At 40.6% G+C, this 22,491-nt stretch overlaps 3 protein-coding genes and 1 long non-coding RNA gene across 6 annotated transcripts; 3 read left to right on the forward strand and 1 right to left on the reverse strand.

The window, feature by feature from the left end:
* The first annotated feature begins 335 nt into the window (after nucleotides 1–335).
* On the forward strand, nucleotides 336–2,908 carry LOC144093327 (uncharacterized). 3 transcript variants are annotated; one of them, XR_013306260.1, is made up of 8 exons: nucleotides 336–482; nucleotides 556–629; nucleotides 699–780; nucleotides 1,279–1,428; nucleotides 1,614–1,763; nucleotides 1,949–2,098; nucleotides 2,170–2,701; nucleotides 2,788–2,908. XR_013306260.1 is itself a non-coding variant. In XM_077626730.1 (7 exons), the coding sequence occupies exons 1-7, from the start codon at nucleotides 439–441 to the stop codon at nucleotides 2,183–2,185; spliced, it is 666 nt and encodes a 221-aa protein (XP_077482856.1). In that variant the 5' UTR covers nucleotides 336–438; the 3' UTR covers nucleotides 2,186–2,908. The 3 variants fall into 3 exon arrangements, 2 of the variants coding, with proteins under 2 accessions (XP_077482856.1, XP_077482857.1); XM_077626730.1 differs by having other exon boundaries at nucleotides 2,170–2,908; XM_077626731.1 differs by having other exon boundaries at nucleotides 2,511–2,908.
* LOC144093332 (uncharacterized) lies at nucleotides 2,452–4,492 on the reverse strand. The gene is made up of 4 exons (XR_013306261.1): nucleotides 4,386–4,492; nucleotides 3,043–3,111; nucleotides 2,773–2,873; nucleotides 2,452–2,707 (listed from the first exon to the last, which is right to left on the reverse strand). It is a non-coding gene; the product is annotated as an uncharacterized LOC144093332 (long non-coding RNA).
* Nucleotides 4,493–7,618: 3,126 nt separating this feature from the next.
* Nucleotides 7,619–8,403, forward strand: gngt2b (guanine nucleotide binding protein (G protein), gamma transducing activity polypeptide 2b). Its single transcript, XM_077626735.1, has 3 exons — nucleotides 7,619–7,780; nucleotides 7,859–7,947; nucleotides 8,161–8,403. Exons 2-3 carry the CDS (start codon nucleotides 7,864–7,866, stop codon nucleotides 8,287–8,289), a joined length of 213 nt encoding a protein of 70 aa, XP_077482861.1. The 5' UTR covers nucleotides 7,619–7,780; nucleotides 7,859–7,863; the 3' UTR covers nucleotides 8,290–8,403.
* A 1,428-nt stretch (nucleotides 8,404–9,831) lies between these two features.
* Nucleotides 9,832–14,822, forward strand: LOC144093194 (inactive all-trans-retinol 13,14-reductase). Its single transcript, XM_077626528.1, has 11 exons — nucleotides 9,832–9,988; nucleotides 10,798–10,980; nucleotides 11,065–11,306; nucleotides 11,368–11,563; nucleotides 12,127–12,324; nucleotides 12,386–12,505; nucleotides 12,592–12,730; nucleotides 13,023–13,132; nucleotides 13,341–13,507; nucleotides 13,584–13,743; nucleotides 14,378–14,822. Exons 1-11 carry the CDS (start codon nucleotides 9,832–9,834, stop codon nucleotides 14,545–14,547), a joined length of 1,842 nt encoding a protein of 613 aa, XP_077482654.1. The 3' UTR covers nucleotides 14,548–14,822.
* The last annotated feature ends 7,669 nt before the right edge of the window (nucleotides 14,823–22,491 follow it).

Here is a 22,491-nt window from a genome sequence, read left to right on the forward strand (position 1 = left end):
TTATTTATAAAAAAATGACCATGTATAGTAAGGCTTTTATTTAAAAAAATGACCATGTATAGTAAGGCTTTTATTTAAAAAAATGACCATGTATAGTAAGGCTTTTATTTATTAAAAAATGACCATGTATATTAAGGCTATTTTCTTTAAAAATACAAAAAACGCATTGTGAGGCATTTGAGCAATAAGTCATATTTGACTTTATTGTATACATAATGAATGAATCTTGGCTTCTGGCTCATCCTCACAAGGCTCGTGTACGTCCAAGATATTTGTTGAATGTAAGCTACAGCATGGAGGAAATAATCCCCACAAGTTCACGCCTTGCTTCGTTTGTTGACAGACTCGTACTGACGCACCCCGGATTGCGCCTTCATCCAGGAGTCTCCGGCGCCCCAGTGAGTGGAGGCTGACACGGTCAAGCTTTTGCTCCCGCAGATGCAGGCGGATGACTTTGCCGGATGGCAAATCCTCACTGATCTGTAAGTCTGATTGTCGTCGTCGGCGCCATCATAACGTTGGTCACGTGACCTTTATGTCATTCACGGCGTCCAGTCGGGAAGAGCTCGCTGACCGGCCGCTGGAGCAGTTGGGACAGATGCACGTCGCCACCGCCTTCGTCATGCCAGGTTGAAAACCGTGTCGCCACCGTAAAGATATTAGCGTCGTAGGACAAAAATGTCTTTGTGTCATGAAAGATGCATTGGCCAACGTGGAAGAGGAGCAGGAGGAGAAGACCGACCACCTTCCCACTAAACTTCGACTGGCTAAGTATCTCCGGTAAGAAGGCGTTCGAGTAATTTGGCTAAGTGTGCAAGTCACCTCCCTACTCAGCATGATTGTGTCCAATAAGTGTTTGGGTGGCTTATTTGAAATCCTAGCTAATAGCCAGTGTCTTTTGATTTTTTTAGGCTAATTATTTTAACAAATTTTTATGTAATGACTAAATCCAAAATTTAATTTTTAAAGCTTTTTTAGTAAAAGTTAATTAGTCTTATGTCGCAGGCACCAAGAGTACATCTGCGGGGCGCGAACCAGCTTCCACTCAACGGCAGGCATTTACTCTACTGTGTGTGCTAAAGGGCCTTCTTACCTTCCCACTATACTAAGTGTGCAAGCCACCTTCCTACTCAGCATGGTCGTGTCCAATAAAAGTGTTTGCCAGTGTCTTTTGATTTTGTAGGCCAAGTATTTTAACTAATTTTGATGTGATGATTCAATGTAAAATTTAATTTGTAAAGGTTTTTTTAGTAAAAGGTAATTATTCTCATGTCGCAGGTGTCTCTCCCGCCGAAGGCGGGAGAGGCACCAAGAGTACGTCTGCGGGATGCGAACCAGCCTCCACTCGGCGGTAGGCGCATACTCTACTGTGTGCGCCAAGGGGCCCACCCACACACCCACTAAACTTCGACCGGCCAAGTCTTTTCGGTAAGAGGGAACTCGACTCATTTGACTAAGTGTGCAAGCCACCTCCCTCACTCAGCATGGTCGTAATTTGGCTAAGTGTTTCGATTTTTTAGGCTAAGTATTTTAACACATTTGGATGTAATGATTAAATGTAAAATTTATTTTTTAGGTTGTTTTAGTAAAAGGTAATTTATCTTATGTCGCAGGTGCCTCTCCCGCCGAAGGCGGGAGAGGCACCAAGAGTACGTCTGCGGGACGCGAACCAGCTTCCACTCGGTGGTAGGCGCATACTCTACTGTGTGCGCCAAGGGGCCCACCCACACACCCACTAAACTTCGACCGGCCAAGTCTTTTCGGTAGGAGGGAACTCGACGCATTTGACTAAGTGTGCAAGCCACCTCCCTCACTCAGCATGGTCGTAATTTGGCTAAGTGTTTTGATTTTTTAGGCTAAGTATTTTAACAAATCTGGATGTAATGATTAAATGTAAAATTTATTTTTTAGGTTTTTTTAGTAAAAGGTAATTTATCTTATGTCGCAGGTGCCTCTCCCGCCGAAGGCGGGAGAGGCACCAAGAGTACGTCTGCGGGACGCGAACCAGCCTCCACTCGGCGGTAGGCGCATACTCCACTGTGTGCGCCAAGGGGCCCACCCACACACCCACTAAACTTCGACCGGCCAAGTCTTTTCGGTAAGGGCGCTCGACGCATATGACTAAGTGTATAAGCCACCTCCCTAAGAAGTATGGTCCTGCCCATTCAGTTTTTATTTGACCTGAAAAGTGAGAAGTTGGAGGAGGCGGGGAATCCAACCAATTACCTTTTGTATGGTCAAAGTATCCGTTTGAGCTGAAGAGTGAAAACTTGAAGGATGTGCGAATCAATCCATGCAACTTTTTTGTATGATAAGTGGGCACTATACCTCATTTTAGGATAAAAGTGAAGAAATCCTGCGTGCGGTGGAAACGGGATTCTGTTTGATAGAGTCCAAGAATATGCCTGAATTTGGAAAAAAAAGGTGGTGATTCTGTGCAAATAAAAAGGCTTGTCTGAAACGTCTTGGCTGACATTTAATGAAAGAAGTCTTTTTTGGACTGATTTAAGGTCCAGTTAAGTCCTGCAAGACATGGTAAAAAAGTCACAAAATGGTCAAGTATGTGTGATTACTCAAGTCTCGTTTAGTGGGCCAAAATGTCTTCCACTCTTGACAATTCTGGCATTTTAAAAGAAAGCTAGAATTCCTCCCACGTCAGCCACCTGGTCAAATCGACATCCTACATCACCGACATCCGCAGGTGAGTCTGAGAAAAACAAAAGAAATCAAATATTTTCTGCACAGCAACATGAATGTCTCTTTTAAACTTACTTTTTTGTCTTCAAGTGTCCTCGCTCTCCACGCTTTGGGAAACCTTTTCATTGGAAGACTGTCCATCCCACAAGTCATCCATTTTTGCCTTTGTCACTCATCTGAAAAAATCAAAATAAAAGTTGACAGCAAAGTATCTCTTGTTCTATTATGTGACCTTGACTTTGATTTATAAGAAATATATTTTTTGATTCTAAAAAGTTTTTTTGTAAGGGGATGTGGCTATGCACACGCACTATGATCGCTGCAATAAGGCGAGACATCACATACCGAGCCAATACGAAGGCGACCGGTCGGGGCGGCGCTTCATCCGCAAGCTGGTCACAAACCTATTCCACCCTGTCAGAGATACCACAAGAAAAAAGCTTTACTATACTGTGTCAATTTTTTTTTAAAAGAAAAAAGCCTTACTATACTATGTCATTTTAAGAAAAAAAAGCCTTACTATACTATGTCATTTTAAGAAAAAAAGCCTTACTATACTATGTCGTTTTAGGGAAAAAAGCCTTACTATACTATGTTGTTTTTTAAGGGAAAAAAAGCCTTACTATACTATATCGTTTTTTAAGGGAAAAAAAGCCTTACTATACTCTGTCGTTTTTTTAAAGAAAAAAAGCCTTACTATACTATGTCGTTTTTAGGAAAAAAAGCCTTACTATACTATGTCGTTTTTTAAGAAAAAAAAAAAAGCCTTACTATACTATGTCATTTTAAGAAAAAAAGCCTTACTATACTATGTCGTTTTTTTTTACGAAAAAAAGCCTTACTATACTATGTCGTTTTTAAGAAAAAAAAGCCTTACTATAATATGTCGTTTTTAAGAAGAAAAAAAGCCTTACTATACTATGTCATTTTAAGAAAAAAAGCCTTACTATACTATGTCGTTTTTTAAGAAGAAAAAAAGCCTTAATATACTGTCGTTTTTTAAGAAAAAAAAGCCTTACTATACTATGTCGTTTTTTTAAGAAAAAAAAGCCTTACTATAATATGTCGTTTTTAAGAAGAAAAAAAAGCCTTACTATACATGTCATTTTAAGAAAAAAAGCCTTACTATACTATGTTGTTTTTTTACGAAAAAAAGCCTTACTATACTGTCGTTTTTAAGAAGAAAAAAAGCCTTACTATACTATGTCGTTTTTAAGAAAAAAAGCCTTACTATACTATGTCATTTTAAGAAAAAAAGCCTTACTATACTGTCGTTTTTTAAGAAGAAAAAAAGCCTTACTATACTATGTCGTTTTTTTATTTTAAAAAAAGCCTTACTATACTATGTCGTTTTTCACGAAAAGCCTTACTATACTATGTCGTTTTTTAAAGAAAAAACAACATAGTATAGTAAGGCTTTTTTCGTGGAAAAAAACGACATAGTATAGTAAGGCTTTTTTTAAAATAAAAAAACGACAGTATAGTAAGGCTTTTTTCGTGAAAAACGACATAGTATAGTAAGGCTTTTTTCTCAAAAAAAAAAAAACGACATAGTAGTATAGTAAAGCTTTTTTTTCTTTAAAAAAACGACCATGTATAGTGAGGCTTTTTTAATTTAAAAAACGACCATGGTAATTTAGTTTTTTCCCTTAAACATATACATACACATGTATGTTGCCGTATCATACCTTGCACATCTGGGTGCTCACCAGCCGCTGCAGCAGCGCCGCTTTCTCCCTGCTCAATAGCTCCGCCTCCCGTCCGGCCTCCTCCCTGCAAGTGGCGCGGTTCCGCCTGCGTAGTAGCAGAGAAGAAAATCGGATTTAATGTCGGATCCAAATGTACTTGCAAAACCATGGAGATACAATAAGTACTATGCGTACAGTGCTATTGCTAACTGAGCCGAAAACATCCATTTTTGAAAAATAAAAGCATTTCTGAATTGTTGAGTCCATTTTCTTTGTATTCTTTATATTTTAGTGTACGGGGATTGACTCAAAACTTCAGGGAAAATAATTAAAAACCTAATTTACAGAATATATAGGCACGATTGCATTAGATGACTATGCTATAATACTACATATGCTCGTAAAATATAGACTACGTAATAAGAAAATGATGAAAACGTATTTAAAACTGGTCTGTATTTGTACTCTGTTCTGGTTATTCTCACACATGTAAAAATAGTCATAAAAAACATTTCTATCAGATTTTATGAAACGCTTTTAAAGGTCAAATGTGGAAACATGATGTAACGCGCTTAATAATTTTCATTGATATCAACAATATTCCATCTGGTCATTATCTTATCTTGTGTTATCTTAGCGCATGCTAACAACGATCAGGTGATAAAATGATGCAACGCTTCAAGACTATTCACGATAATTCCCAAAATGTAATCCAACACAAAATTCGGATTATTTTCAAAATTTTAGTAACCAGAATATTAAAGTTCAAGTAATGAATGTAAACTAAACCAAGTAAACCTTTGGAAAAAAATGTTTTGGACTATAACTGTTTATACATTTGCACTACTTCTGTCCTTGAGCGTAATCCCACCACCGCTTTTAATCTGTGATTACACTCACGGTTAATTAGGTGGTTTAAAAGACGGTGGCGAGCGGCCAATCGGCTTCCAAAGTCAAACCTGATCTTTTGCAGTTCTTCCAGACTCTGGGCTCCGCGGCCCCCGCGGGCCAGCGGCGGGGGTCCCAGCTACATGTCGTCCACCTGGATCTGCGGTTGGTCCACCCGCGTCTGCAGAAGCTCCACCCTTTCTGTGAGCCTGCGGCAAAATTAGCCACGTTAAAGGGGAAGTTCTCTAGGAAAGACCACGTCTGAAGAAGAGAAGAACATTAAATTTTCCCCTGTAAAAACCACTACTGGCAGTGGCTAAGTGAAGTCCAATCTATCGAATTCAGTGAGGTGACGTCAATGCGGGATTTCATTTGTCATTTTACTGAGAGTAAAGGAAATATGACAAAAACCTGCTGGCCCAGTGGTTCCCAAACTATCTTACCCTACGCCCCCTTCTTGCTTCCAGTAGACCCGCACAAAAAATACACAGTTGACCTTCCAAATAAAGCACCTTGAATTCAACTGCCAGCATCCTCAATGGAAAAACGTTGGTTTTAATTTCAAACCAACCCAAATAAAGGTAAAATTAAAAGTATGCGGGTGAAAAAAATGGTAACTTTTTGCAAGAAAAAAAGGGGGTTAAACGTTACCATGTTCAAGGTGTTGCTAGTCGTACCAAGGCTCTTCCTCGTTCAGCTCAAACTCCTCGTCGACGCTCACGTCTGTCAACATCTCGGCTACAATTTCAAGACCTATTCGATTTAGTTAGCTTCTTGACAATTAGTCTTTTGAAGAAAACATGACGAACGCAGCTTTTAAGGTTCTTTTGGGGCTATTGTTCTTGTTAAAGACACGCCAATGGAAGCCGCTTGTGAGGTACAAACACTAGCACTGCCGCACCGGAAACTCGGATAGCAGACCTTTAGAGTAAAATCCTCAAACAGATGAAAGATAGAATACACGCAACAAAAACATCTCATTATCAGACAATCAACAAGACAAATATTATATAGTCTTAAAATGCAGATAAAGTAAGATACCACGTCTTATTATACCATGTGGTTTATCTGGGGGTTTTACTTTGAAGTTAACTAGTCGGAAATGGCGAGCGCTGTGACGTAGAAGATTTCAAGTTCTTTATCCGGTGATACTGTTGACTTGATGGCGATTAAACTTCATTTTGAGGTTTAATGGCCAAAACGGGACACATTGAGACATCGTAAATCTCCTTGGATAATTTGTATGATCCATTGTTGTTGTTTTTAATTATGTTTGGATGGAGCAGCGATAAATCCGGTGCCAATTAACATGCAAAATGAAAAAAGAGAAAATTATATTATCAAAATATTTCAGGCTCATTTATTTACGTTTTTTAGATGATGAAAATACATATGTAATAAATAAAACACCCGCACGGAATAAAGCTTTGAGTACTTCGTTCAAAAAAGTGACGTGCCTAGGTTTCGCCACCAGACGGAGCTCAAGTGCAATAGGAGAAAATGCTTCAATGTAGTAATTAATAATTCAATTTTAGAGCAACTGTCTCACATAGTGTAAAACAACCATAGCTATCATAAAGTGATGTACATAAATATTTAACTCAAAAAGTAGAAAACCTCTATTGTTTTTATATAGGAGATATACTAGTACTACATCTATTCATTTCCCGTACCCTTATCACTACAATGAGATTGAAATAATGAAAGCATAATAAAAGCAATATTTTTCCTAAGCATTATCATTAGGCCTATCTATGACAACTAAACCAGTGTGACGTCACTTAATTTAAACCGCCATTTGTAAGAGATTAACCCAGAAACTGGAATTGGTTTAACAGGCTGACTCAAGAATTGGATTAGATTACTTACACTACCAAAACAAACTTTGTAGAATAAAGACAATATTTGTAAAGCAAAATAATACTCCAATTCTACGCTTATCTACATTTGCTTAGAGCCGTCTACTGTTAAAACTAAGAAGTGGAATGTAGATTGCATTTAAGCTTCTTGTCTGTGGCATATTTGATGATAATTTCAGCTTGCTAAAGGACTATCAACATCTTTTAGACAAGTAGTACAGTTTTTTTATTACTTTTTTTAAATAAATATATATAAAAAGGAGGACTTTCTCCCCACCTGTGAGTTTTTGGGGGCCGAGTTTACAGGGAATTAACTCCAGCAGTGATGCACAAGAAGAAATGTCAGCTAAAACAGTGTTTAGCTGTCTGTTCTGCACAAAAAATGTATTCCACGTGGTTTTGTGTCCTTCCGCCTTACGACACATTTTGTTAGTAATATTTCAAACCTGATCTTCCATGGGACGCTTGCAAGTCTTCTTCCGCCTGACGCTGTAATCCAATCACGGCGGATTGGCGCTATCAGGTGATCAGATGATCAGATGAACCGGGGGATGAAGAGCAGTGGGACGGTAGCAGTCGCTCACTTGATGCCAAACTCTTGCTAGGACACCTCATCTTTTCTTGTTGGGGATCCCCGCCATCCAACAGGTAATATTAGGAACTTCCATTCAATGTGATTGACGATCTTGATTGATCACGGCGGACTTCTCTTCTTCTTCTTTGCAGTCAGGATGGCTCGGGACATGTCCGATAAGGAGATCCTGAAGATGGAACTGGAACAGCTCAAGAAGGAAGTCAATACGCCAAGGACTCCGGTATGTCATTTAAAAAAAAAAAAAACCCTTTAAGGCCCAAAACCACTAAATAATTGACAGCATCTTTAAAAAATATTTACATTCTTACCCCCCAAAAAGCTACAATTCAATTATACTTCATGATACATTAGTTTTCCTCCCATTGGGTCAAATATGATCCTTTTTTTTTAAATAATTCACTGTAAATCCACTTTTGTTGGTTCTTTTTTCCAGGTGGGTAAAAATGTTACAGACACAATCTCCTTTGTGGAAGCGCTTCTTCCCAACGACCCTCTCATCAAAGGCGTTCCCGATGACAAGAACCCCTACAAAGGGGACAAGGGGGGCTGCCTCATCACATAGCACTGGTTTTTTTTTTCCGAGCTGGGCTTGAATTCCCGCTCGGAAAAAATGTACAGCGTCCAGTGTTGGTCATGTGGAGCTATTTTTCAATAAATGTCAGTAGTTGGAAAGCAAGATGGTTGTCAATTGTCATTTCTTTGTTCAATGGTTTTTGATTTGAGGAAATGTTCCTGTTGAAGACGCTCAAAGCAGGTTAATCGCTTTAGTCAAACTCTTAATGGGATTGGCTGGCATGAAGGCGCCATATCCTGCTTTTACGCTTCATCCAATTATTGCCTTTCCAGGTCAGGTAGCCTTATTATGCAGGTTTTTTTTTTAAAGAAAAAAAAGCCTTAATACATATGGTCGTTTCCTTTAATGAAAACAAATGCCTTTGTATACATGGTCATTTAAAAAATAAAGCCTTACTATACATCCTTTTTTTAAAGCCTTACTATACATGGTCTTTTTTTTTTACATAAAAAGACTTACTATGCATGGTCTTTTTCTTTAATGAAAAGAAAGCCTTACGATACATGGTCTATTTTTGTTTTTTAAGGCCTCACTATACATGGTCTTTTTTGGGGGAAAAAATCTTACTCCACATTTTTTTTGTAGAGTAAGTAAAAGCCTTAGTATACCTGGTCTTTTTTTAAATTTAAAAAAAGCCTTAATACATAAAAGCTTTACTATACATTGTCATTTTTTGGCTGAATAAAAACTCTTACTATAGATCGTCATCATTTTTTGACCAAATAAAAGCCTTATTATACAGTCTACTTTTTCTTTTAATAATTATTATTATGAAGATTATAATTATCATAATAACAATAATAATTATTATTATTATTATAGTAAGGCTTTTTTTCATCAAAAAAGCCTTACTATACATGGTCATTTTCTAAACAAATACGTCAAAGCCTTACTACTATACATGGTCATTTTTGACCAAATAAAACACAAAAGTATATCTATTACAGTTTTGCCATCAATTGCACTTGAGTCGCCGCAATTTAAAATGAACATCATCGTTACACTAAAGTTACATAAAAAAAAACATGAGCAGTTCCTTCCTGTTTTTAGTCCTTTGCCCTGGTGAGCGCCAATCAGCACCTTTACGACATGTTGCCCAATTGGCCCATGAATGATTACAGTAACTCGCATGTTTCAAAACATGTAATTGGGTCAAAATTCCTTGTTGTGCCATAACCAACCAGCCTGACTATCAACCCCCACGCCCCCCCTCCGGTCCTACTATTGCGACCACGTCACGCCTATCCGCGTAAAGTCTACCACCTACTTGCCCGTTATCTAAATTGCCTTATCAGATAAGACCAATAAAGAAGAAATGAATTTGGCGACGGCCACTTTTGTTTCCAATCCAAAACAACGTCCGCCGTTACGGTTTAGGCCGGGGATGTCAGAGCAACCCGACGATACGCTTATCTTTACGAGCGGCCATAACGATAGCCCACGGCGTCTCCGCCCCTTCGCCGAGACCTTTGCTTGGGCTTTTTATATCTTAAAAAGGAGCCTCCGCGGGAGCTTCGGTCAAATTCTGCCATGTGGCTCTTTGTGTTCGTAGCGTGCTTCGTGGCGTGGTTGGGGCTCACCTACCGGTACCTCTTCGGCAAGGGCCGACCCTTCTCCCTGGAATCGGTCCGGCCTCCCGGACCGCGAGAGTTTGACCAGAAGAAGCGGGACAAGGTCATCAAGCAAGGTAAAAACTGGCAATTTATCCTAATGCTAATTTGGGCCTAAATGATGCGTTTTATCAGATAATATTCACTATCAAACTGTTTATTATATTGCTTGGTGATTGATGCATTATTTATTTTTCTAAGCGCTTCGGCTTGGTGGGGGTGCTGCAGCCTATCCCAGTCAATTATGGGCACCAGGTGGGAGATACCCTGAATTGCCAATTGCAGTTATTTTTTATCATTTTGGTGTATATGTATTTTTAAAAAATGAGGATTTGAATACAAATAATACGTTTTAAAATCTGGGGATTAAAAATGAAGTTCCGCTCACATTTTTAGTGTCGTTATGATAAAAAATGATTAAAATGAATTGTTCAATTGTGTGAAAACCGAAAGCTAACGATTTTTTGACTGTTTTTGTACCTTTTGGGGGGGATTAAAAAAAGTTCCGCTCACATTTTTAGTGTCGTTATGATTAAAAAATGATTACAAAATGAATTGTTCAATTGTCTGAAAACCGAATGCTAACGATTTTTTGACAGTTTTTTTGTGTCTTTTTTTAACTGATTTTTCTTACCAAAACATAAGAAAATATCCGTAAAAAAGGAACAAAAACCAGTCCAAGAATACTAAAACAAAGCAAAATGAATCCACTACAACTATGGATGCTAACTAGCATTATCCTACGCGCTTAACATTTTTTTACTAATAGCCTTTTTCATCAAAAATCTCCTAAAAACTACAGCGACCTTGAAAGCGAAACATGGTTTTACGACAAGCGTATCAGTGTCATTCCCACGCACCTTACGTAACCACACCACCTGCGCAGGTTTCAGCCTAGACAAGGTGCCTCGGGACTTGGACGTCATCGTGATCGGTAGCGGGATCGGCGGACTGGCGGCCGGCGCCACGCTCGCCAAGGCGGGCAAGAAGGTCCTGATCCTGGAGCAACACGACCAGGCCGGGGGCTGCTGTCACACATACGTGGAGAAAGGCTTCGAGTTCGACGTCGGTACGCTCACCTGCCGACGGCAAAGCTTTGACAGCGAAATGTCGACGGCGAAACGTTGACAGCGAAGCGTTCCCTCCCCGGCAGGCCTTCACTACATCGGTCAGCTGCACGAGAACAGTCTACTGCGGATCATCTTCGACCAGCTCTCCGAGGGTCAGCTGGAGTTCCAAGAACTGAACCGGCACTTCGACACGGTCCAGATCGGGCTGGGCGACGAGCGGCGGGAGTACACCATGGTCTCGGGGAAAAACCAGATGAAGGCTCACCTGGTCAAGCAGTTTCCCGATGACGCGGAAGCCATCGAGACATTTTTCAAGATCATGAAGGTAGGATGTTTGACCTCTCGCGGTCCTTTGGGCCGAACCCGACTTTTCTGTTCTCCCGCAGATCTCGGCGAAGAAGACTCATTACCTGGCCACCTTGAAGCTCCTCCCGCCCTGGATTACCTCGTTCCTGTTGAAGTCGGGGATCGCAGACCTGTTCTCGCCGGTTTTCCGTCTGAGCGGGACGTGTGCCGCGGAGCTGGTCAACACGCTGACCTCCAACAAGGACCTCCACGTTATTTTTTCCTACCTTTTCTACGGTAGGCTTTCTTTAGACACTCTTTTGCTTCTCAATTTGTCATTGCTTAATGATCTGGTTTTATGTTAACATTTCTTATCTCTATTTTGGTGCATTTGTATTTAACAAAATAAGGATCTGAATACAAATAATGCATTTTAAAATCCGATTCCCTTTTCTACACATTTCTAATCTCTAAATTTAGCCATCAATTAAGAATTGATTTAAAAAAAAGCATTACGAGGCATTCGGAAAATGTACGTAACCATGGGCGGATCCCCGGGGTGGCATGGGTGGGCAACGGCCCCCTTAAAAAAATCAATGTTAACTAATAAATCTGCCACATGTTGACACTAGGGTTGTAATAATTAATTTCTGTGGATCAAAACGTTGATTTGTTAATCATAATAGAATCTAAGCAACAAACAAAAAGTTTCCTCATGAAGAAACAATTCATTCGTTGCCACCGTCCCACCCACATTTAAGGATTTGGACTCGTAATTAACTCATTTGAATAAAAATCGGAACCAATGTGTTTAGTTTTATGCCTGAATGAGTAAAAATCTTGGTCTATCTCCACGTTAGGAGTTCCCCCAAAGGACTCGAGTATTTTGATCAACGCCCTCCTGATCCACCACTACAAACGAGGGGCCTACTACCCCAAGGGCGGCGCCAGCGAGATCGCCTTCCACATCATCCGCACCATCCGCAAGTACGGCGGCGACTGCCTGGTGCGAGCGCCCGTCTCACAGATCTTGGTGGACCGCAAAGGGACGGCGTATGGTAAGAACCCACTTTCCAGCAAAAATCCCAGACTCAGACTCAAGAGAGTACCTCACGGCAGGTGTGAAGGTGAGGAAAGGTGGCGAAGAGGTGGAGATCCAGGCCCCGGTGGTGGTCTCAAACTGCGGCATCTTCACCACCTTCCAGAAACTTCTTCCACCCGAGATCCAGATGAAACCAGGTGCTGAAAAAAACGGTTTTTTGGTTGTTAAAACTTGGAACAAAGTGGACGGGCATGAAAATAAAGAAGCGTTGTCCTACTTGCAGATATCCAGGAGAGGCTCAACATGATGAAGCACGGCCGAGGATCCTTTTTAGTCTTTTCCGGTTTTGACGGCACGCAGGAGGAACTCGGGTTGGAGTCCACCAACTTCTGGTTGTTCAAAAACAACGACATGGACAAATCGTACGTCAATTTCTCTTCTATTTTTTTCCAAGTCTTTTCTACAATCCTTTTCTTATTAGCTGAAGTAACAAAACTAGCCACTAGAGGCTGCTGTCGTATAGAAAGAGCATTTTTTTCTTTCCTGGGCGGTTTCCCAAAAGTTTTCCAGGATAGACCAATGGAACGTAAAAGTTAAAGTATTAGTCAACGTCACTTTTTATCAGGCGACAGTTCGTATCGGCTCCTGCAGGTGGCGCGCGCCTTGAAAGGTTACATCGCTCCAATTGAGATCGACTTATTCGTTTTATTCTAGAATGGAGGACTTTTTCGCTTTGGGTAAAGAGAAAGCACCGGACAACATACCCATGATGTTCATCACCATGCCATCAGCCAAAGATCCAGAAGCCCCCAAAAGGCACCCCGGTACGAAGCTTTTCGTTAATTATTCATTGTCCATTTTCCGCCAATTAAATCAGAAAGGACCAAGAAATAACGTACCAATGTACTCCAACACCCTCGAGCTATTTGGTACTAAATTTGGTTACAATGGCAGATTTTTTTTAAATTGGTCGATATCACCTAGCAAAAAAAGCGGATCAGGTGCTAAGCTAATATTGGCTAACGTCCGCAGGGAAATCTTGCATGACCATCCTAACCATGGTGAAATACGAATGGTTTGAGGAGTGGAAGGACACCAGCGTCCGCAAACGCGGCGACCAATACCAACGCTACAAAATGAGATTCGCCAACAATCTCTTTGATTGGGCCTGCCAGTTGTTCCCCAAAATCAAAGACAAGGCGAGTCCACCGTCCATTACCGAACATCTATTCTTGTTTTGTTTTTGTTTTTTAACTTTGAGCGCTCGTCCTCTAGTTGGTCTTCCAGGACGTGGCCACGCCCCTCACCAATTCGCACTACCTGGGCGCCCAGCGTGGCGCCATGTACTCCGCCGAGCACAACCTGGAGCGCTTCAAATCCGAGGCCGTGGCCAAGAACCGCTGCCACACTCCTGTCAAGAACCTCTACCTCTCTGGTAAGGACAACCCACTAGACCTTAGAACAGTTCCAAACAAAACCACCAGGCAGTGGCGTGGCTATGGTCTTTTGGGGTTCTGAGCATTCGTGGGGGGTGCTGTAACCTGTCCCGGCTGACTTGGGGCACCAGATAGGGGACACCTAGAATTGGTGGCCAGCCAATCGCAGGGCAGAGGAGACAAACAAGCAATCACTCAAAGCTAGCAGCTATTTAGAGTGTTAGCCAGCTAGCCTAAATTGCATGTTTTTTGGATGTGGGAGAAACCCAGAGAAGCCAGTAGAAAACCCAAGCAAGCCCGGGGACAACTTGCAAACTCCACACAGGAGAACCGACCTGGGATCGAACCCAGGACCCCAGAACTGAGAGGCCAAAAAACAAACAAACAAAAAAGCCACCCGTGCACAAAATTCATTTTTTCCACTGAAAAACACTCAATAAAAATGTAAACAATGTGATAGTTACGACAAAAGAAGAATTAAGTTAATGTAAAAACGGACAGGAAAAGTTCCACTTGAATATGAATGAGTTGAAAGAATATGAATAAGTGAATAAGTCCATGTGCTACAAATGCTAAATGACTTGACGCTGGCCATTTTGAGAAGCATTTTGACTAACGCCGATGTCCCGCAAGGTCAAGACGTGTTCAGCTGCGGAATCGCCGGCGCTCTGCACGGCGGCGTCTTGTGCGCCTCGGCCGTTCTGGATCGCATCGTCTACATCGACCTGCTCTTCATCAAGAAGAAGCTGAAAAGGCGCAAGGCTAAGGAGTTGGCTATGCTATCTCACAAGAAACTGGAATGAACGCCGCTGTTTTTTTTGTAGGGAGGACTCCAAATCTCGCTCACTTTATTCTATGATGCTAACTGATTGTTATTGGTGGACTGAGGTATTTTCCATGGATTTTTTTGGTTTTAAAACTTTTATTATTTGTGGACTTATTGTTGTCTATAGTTCTGACTATGGCTAAGGGTTCTTTTAAAGGGACGGGCGGTCGTAGTTCATTTGAACTTGTTGACTAATAGCCAGCTGCTAGCCAAAGCGTTGTTTTTATTTTTTCTTGGACTTCCATTTTGTTGTTTTTTGTCAATCCTAATGATTGTTACATTGGGTATGAATTTACTATTTAAGATGAATGCCTTATTTATGAATCATTTGAAGATATGAAATGAAACATTTTAATAGCAAAAAAATGCTACTTTTCTATTTTTTGGGGATGTGAAAGCAAAATCGTCGAACGTGGGGGAACGCCAATGTGAGAAAATGGCGGCTGGGGGTCCACACCTGTGTGGTCGCCCGCCACCTGTCGTCTGGCGCTCGCCGCTGTTTGCTCAAGCGGCGAAATCAAACATTTGGAGGGAAACCTCAGACTTCCCGGGCCAAGTGAACATTTCCTGGCTAAACGGCTAGCGGCGAGAGGGGATGAATGACCCCCTCTGTACAGGGCGCCGGAGCGCCAAGTGAGCTCGGCTATTGACACTCTGCACGAGGGCCGACGTTTGAGGGGACTGGCTTGGGTTAAACGTGCCCGTCTGGAAGCTGAGCTGAAGACAAAACGTGCAATTAGGACCTTCCCGAAATAAACCTCCGTAGCGACGTCCCCACTGAAAATCGTTTTTTTTTTCCTGAGCCGTTTTGTGTCGCATCACTGACAAGCTTTTGTACACGGGAGCTCAGAATAGCATAGCGCTACGTTACTGTACAGCAGTAGTTTTTTTTTAAAAGAACAAAAAAATAAGGTGTTTCTTAAATAAATGATTGGAATCAAGTTCAAAAAAAAAATTCAAAGGACGCGAGGACCAACTTGAAACTTTTGTTTCTTAAATAAACGATCGAATCAGGTTAAAAAAATAAAAATAAAAAAATGACAACTTGAAATCCTTCCACTAAACAATTCACGCTCACATTCATATTTCGAGGCAATTTAGTGTTCAATTCGCTTAGCATGCATGTTTTTGGGCATATGGGAGCACCCAGAGAAACCCCACACAAGCCCAGGGAGAACGCCACAAAGCCAGGACCGACCCGCTATCGAACCCTCGACCCCAGAACTGCGAATCTGCGGTGCTAACCACTAGGCCACCGTGTTTAAATCGTATTTTTGTTCAACCTGCCCACTTTGTGTACTCACACATACGTGAAATGAAAAAAACGCAGTTGGACTATTTGAGCGGACACTTTGCACTCTGGTGGCAAACGTCAAGCCGACTTGTTGGCAACATTACGTTAAGAGTTGTCAAAGTACTTTTTTGTGTGTGTGTTACTTACTGACTGGGAGGAGCTGCAAACTTTTCTCCGATGTGGCTTCTTCCAGTCAAATGTTGAAAACAGACACGCTGTACCTTTAAGGAAATCGTTCGTTATCTTTGAAGCTGGAATTCTATACAAATACTTTAAAAAATATATAATGCATATGTTTAGATGGCAGGTATCATTTTGAAAGTACATGATGGCAACTTCTAAGTTAACGGGATTAGTAGTTTTGCTAAACAAAAAAAACTAAATAGAACATATGTACGATAGCTCGATTTTAGAAGGGTGAATATTTCTTTTTTTTTAAGCAAAATTGAATTTTTTTCGGCCTCTCTTGTCAAATAAAGTAAATATGACTTCATCCTTTTGGATCCAAAAAAACACAGAATTTATAAAATGTTAAAAATGTTAACATCCTTGATGAAAGATTTGATTTTAAAAGTAAGATAGACAGTATTTGATGGACTTGAAATGGTAAACAAGTTTGAACGGAGTCAAAAGTAAAATACTTGTGCTCCAGAACAATTTTCATTTTTCCTTCTGAGGCTTTTCTTTCCAAAGTTGAAGTCACTGAGCGCCGCTTTAAATGATTCCAGATGATTTTTTTCTCTCTCTTTCTCTCTTTCTAAAATTGGGACTCACATGGAAGTAAAAGTTATTCCTTCTTATGCTTATTTCTTTCACTCTGACCATGTAAATATGACTATAAAAATATGAATCAAGGGAAAGCCCAACTAGAGGGCCAGAGAACACCAAACATTTAAAAATAAAAAAATCTTTTGGGGAAAATAAAGAGTATTTTTTTAAATATACCCCCAAAAAGTAAGTTTAATTATTTTTAAAAAATATTTTTTAAAAATTCCTAAAATCACCATTATTTATTAACCTTGTTTAAGGCAACGTCAAATTCCAAAAGGTGCAAAGTGTGTTTTTTTTTACATTTACATCAAACAATCACTTTCATTCCATTTTTATAAATATGACTAATCAAATCTTTTTAGGGGAAAGTGAACTGCCAAAATGGTGCAAAAAGAAAATAATGATGAATGTCACTTCATTTAAAAAAAATCCTCATTACGGATACATTAAAATGGCAAAATAAAAAAGGTGACTTTCCAAATATACCAAAAAAACAAACTAAAAAAAAAAGAGTCATTTCAATGTTAAAATCACCACGACTGACAGAACTGATTTGTTTGAAAAATGCAAACGTGCACCCTAGCATCATACACTTAGTGCTCCGCCTTTCTTCTCTTTTGTGGTCTTTTTTTGGGGGTCTGCCTACATTTTTTCCTCATCTAAGCACACTCCCTTTGTGGATGTGGCAGAGCTGAGAAACAAAACGCCGACCCGACCGAGGCAGAGCGCGCCTCCTCTTCCACTTGTAGACGTGGAAGAAGAGAGAAAAAAAATGACAATAATTTAAGGAGCTCATGTGGGAGTGGAGAAGAAAAAAAAAAAAACAAGTCTTCATCGGTACAAGGCCTCACTATTGTCCCCCCCCAAAAATAAAACCTGATCTCAATCCGATCAAAGTGTTTTACGTGAACAAAATTGAAGTTTCCTAACTTTTTTTTGCAAGCTCATGCCGACTTTCCAACGCTCGTGACCCCTTTATTTGGGCAACAGTCGGCGGCCAATGAGGAGCCGGGAAAAACGAAGCCCACCCCCCCCGTATCCGAAGTTCAGAAGTCGTGTAAACTCATCACTAAATTTGCCCACCACCTCCAAAAAATAGAATTCAGAGCTTCTCTGCGAACATCTTTTATAGCGGACTGCATGATTGCATCAATTCTTAATAGATCTAATCCAGAATAATTTCTATTCCTAATTGAATTTTCCCATTCCTTTTTTTTGGCTCTTCTATTTCAAATTCGTGTTCGGAATGCAATGATCGTCTACAAAAAAAAAATGAGCCTTGCAACGTATACAACTCGTTAGCGTCCTTTAAAACCGTGGCGTCGTCAGCATCCCATAAAGACAAATAACATCCGGCACCCCGCGTTTCTATACGGGCGACGGCAGCAAACGGAGCAGCGGGGATGGACTTTTACACGCTAACGTTTGTTCCTGCCGTATAAAAGCCACCGCGTTGGCTGACGGGCAAACCCGTGCGCGCATGCTAACCATTAGCAAGCGGTGGCTCTTTATGGCGGGCCAGTGCACGTCCCCCCCCGGTGAGAAAGTCATCTCCGCTAAGCTTAAATCTGAAGCAATTACGCAACAACCAAGGCTCAAATCAGCAGTTCGGGCAATTAAGAGCAAGATGGTAGCTAACGCTTCGGGCCAATCGGGTTGGAGATAGTAGCTGCAATGAGAATCGCCAGCAATCTTAACTTGGACGCTTCTTGCTCACAGTTACAAAGCCAATAATGAAGGTAAAAAAAACCCTATAAAGTAGACTTTTTACACACTAAAAATATAATCTTGTCAAAAAGTATTCAGAAATCAAATCTCCCGACTCACAAAATCCAAAACTAGTGAAATTGTACAACAAAACATATTTTACGGGACGGTTAGCCTCTGCATAGTGGAAACTAGAGCGGGGAAGAAACCACCTCGTCTCTGTCTCCCGTCGGCGAAATCTGCCCAATTTTAGTTAGATGAAACACATTTTATTACTATTAAACCACTAGTTATGTGTTACTTTGTTAATAGATGGCGAATTAGAAGAAATACAACATTTTTTCCAATCCAATATCCTGTTTTTGGTGTTTTTTCAAAGGACTGGAACGAATTAATTTGTTTTCCATTCATTTCAATGGAAAACGTCCGCTCGAGTGACGAGAATCTCGTCATACGAGCTCAGTTCCGGAACGGATTAAGCTCGTATCTCGAGGTACCACTGTACTTCAAACTGGAGCCTTTCCCGTGCATGTCACGGACAAACTTGAGAGACGTTTAGGGTTACAAAAATGGGTTGGGATTTTGGAGATCCACCTCGATGGACTTAAGAGAAGACTTGGACGGAGCAGCGCATTGGTCGCCTACGAGAAGAAGCCAAGAAGCCAAGAAGCCAAGGGCCAAACCCAGTGGCCGCTTTTTTTTTCTTTCTCTCCAGCAACCCTCTAATTTGACATTTATTTTTGGAGCCGGTTTATTCAACGCTCTCCTTTTCGTCTGCGCAAAAGTCCAAACTTTGACTCACTGGCTATGAGAACAACTACAAATATGAATTGGATTATTCATTACTTTACCTTTCCGGTATGCAAGTCACATTAACTATTGTTGGAGTAATAACAACAAGTTAACATCTATTGGTATATTTTTTCTGCCATTAAATATACAGAGAGAATACATCCTCATCCTCACGAGGATTTAGGGGGGTGCTAGAGCCGATCCCTGTCAACATTAAACCGTGGATTATTTGTTAGCCAATCACTGTAATTATTGATCGCTTAAAGAAAAACATAATAATTGCAAATATTTGAGTTTAAAAAAATTGAATAAAATTAGTCATCTAAACTGCTTGCCCTTGTGAGGCTTGCGGGGGTGCTGGAGCTTGTTCCAAGCAACTATGGGGAGGAGGCAGGGTAAACCCGCATTTTTTGTTAATAAATCGGAGTAAAATCATTTTTTAAAAATCGTAATTGCAATTTTTTTTCTTCATTATAACTGCTTATCCTCGCAAGGCTTGCAGGGGTGCTGGAGCTTATTCCAAGCAACTATGGGGAGGAGGCGGGGTACACCCGCAATTTTTTGTTAATAAATTGGAGTAAAATAATTTTTAAAAAGTCATAATTGCTATTTTTTTCTTCATGAAAACTGCTTATCCTCGCAAGGGTCGCAGGGGTGCTGGAGCCTATCCCAACCAACGACGGGATAAATCGACAATTGCTTTCCGGCCACCAACCAGTGAGGTTTCAAAAACAAACAAATACTATTCCTTCATTTTCCGAACCACTTATCCTCACCAGGGGCGCAGGGGGTGCTGGAGCAAGATTTGATTTAGAAAAGGCCTAAAGGGTCAAACCTCAACTTTTGTATAGTACTTTTTTTTTGAAAGGGTTCATGTCTCACTCACACCAACTTGAATGGTAAAAGAGCATTTTGTTGCCGTGGCGTTTAATTAGAGTTCCCAAAGAAAATCCACGTACTTGAGTGTGAGGGACCTCCCCCCCGGCCGGCCGGGCGGGCGGGCCTGCTGGGAGGGGAAGTAAACACGGGCCACGGATGGGGAAGAGATGGCGAGATGTCGTCAGCGACATGTGAAAAGCGTTAGCCCAGCGTCCATTTTGGCTCCTCCTCCTGCTCCAGTTGCTTTTGTAACATGTGGCCGGCACCAGGATTCCTCATCACGCCTGGAAAAAGAACAGCAGTCAGAGACAGAAAGATTGTCGGCCATTTAAGACAAAATACCCCAAAAGAGTGAAAAAAACAATAAAGGAAGTCCTATCAGTTTGGTGGATCTCGCCAATGTTTACTCAATAAGGAAGTGACAATTTGTGAAAAGATTCCGACAAAAAAAGGGAAAGAGTTTTTGTGATGCACACTGTAAGAAATGTCCATTTTTTTTGTCAGTTTCAGGGAGGGAGAGGAGACCGCGTTGCATTCTTCCTCATTGAGGTCACCTTTTTATTTTTTCTTCTTCTTCTTCTTCACGGCTGCAGTTCACTTTTTTTTCTTCTTCTTCTTCTGCACATGCTCACAAGTTGTTGCTCGCTGGGAATTAGGCACACAAAAAAAAACAGATCAGAAACAGGGTCATTAAGAGCTTCCTGCCAATTTGAATTAAAAGGCAAATGCCGTTTCGCTTTAAAAGGTCGCAAAAATGTGTGTGTGTGTCTGACTTATATTCCTTACATTCTATTAGGATAATGTGAAAAAGATATTTTTTTAAAGTCAGGTTTGTCATGCATGTCATCAAGGCCCTTCCAAAACACGCTGACATTTAGCTGTCCTGTAAAGGAACCCTTGCAAACATACGTGTTCCCTATCACACGTTCATTTGGAGAATAGTGAAGCATAACGGCCGCGTAGAGCATTTCTCCTCACACGTGGCGAACAGATGATTCGTCCATACTGACTTGGAGCTCAAACTGGCAAAAAGGATACAAGTCAAGCCATTTTATTCCTCCTTTTTCATCATTTCAATACTTATTTACCATCATAAAGTGTCTCCAACTGAGGATTCCTCCACTAAAAAACATGTCAATGTCTGCCAACTCTGTTTATTTAACTCTAAAAATGTCAATGTGTTTGACTTTCTGATATGGCTAGGTGACATAATAAAATAATGACCATATATCAATGAAAGGAAAACTGGTTTCTGCTAGTTTGAATGAAACAACATCACATTTCTATATATTGATTTACACGAGTATTGACCTAAAGACCTTTTTTTCGCAATATGGATCATTTTAGGCCCCAAAAAGAAATGCGCAAATAATGTCAGTACGTAAACTGCGGACTAATATTTATAGATAGTGTTCCTAAACTTTGGTCCACATGGCTTATGGGATAGCTGAGAGGAGAAGATGAGTCATCCACTCTTTTTTTTTTTTCATTTTCAGCCCCTCTCCCTTAGTTTGAATTCACCTGATTTCTTCTTTTTAGTTGCAGAAATGACTTTTCTTCTTTTTTCTTTTTATACTTCAACTTGAGCCACACCACTGAACTCTCTCACTCTCCTTTTCTTGTGGACGCCACCTCCTACTTGCAACTCCTCCACGTATGGATGCTGACGACAAAACCAGACCCCATCTTGCAATCCGCCGCCTTTCTGTCCATAGCACGCTTAAAATCTAGATTTTTTTGGGTGAGTTAACAGTGTAAAACTACTATCCAAAAATGTATAAACTGTACAAATGTGAGGGTTAAAATCAGAAAGCTCATTTTCAACTTTACCAGATGTTGGGAAACGACACCCCGCACTAAAAAAGGAAGATTGAGGGTCAGAAAAAAAACATAAATTCCCCTGAGAGCCTCGAAAATTCTTTAAAGTTGTTGATTAAAACTCTCGAAATGGTGACCACGTCACCAAAATGAAAATATGTGGCATGTTGAAATGCTCCAGTATACTGTGATATGTAAAGTTTTTATTTTTATTTTTTAAAGATTAGGAAATTGTGAAAATTTAACCAAATTTTGGTTAAAAAAATGAAGATTCATTCTTTAAGAAAAAGTCTGAAACGACTTGATTATTTTTGAAGGTTCGAAAACCCCTGAAAAAAATGTGGAGTGGAAAAAAAGTGAAAATTCCTCCCCTGGAAATCGCCCCTAAACGCACCATTGAAAGTGTTCCATGTCAGATTGTTTTTTTTTAAGGATCTAAAAGGTTGGGAGAATTTTTGTAACATTCCTAATGTGGGGAAATCCGACACCCTGAATCCCACCCACTCCACGGCGGTGCGTTCATGGCCCACTTTCAAGATAGATAGCCGTGAACATTTATTTCATGACTTTTGATCCTCTCTATTTGGTTACTTTGAAAGCGGCGCATTATCTCCGAGTACGGGGAAGGATCCCGTCACATTTTCCATCTTGCCTGTCTGA

Source organism: Stigmatopora argus, chromosome 18 (genome assembly GCF_051989625.1).
Source record: "Stigmatopora argus isolate UIUO_Sarg chromosome 18, RoL_Sarg_1.0, whole genome shotgun sequence".
Lineage (NCBI taxonomy): Eukaryota > Metazoa > Chordata > Actinopteri > Syngnathiformes > Syngnathidae > Stigmatopora > Stigmatopora argus.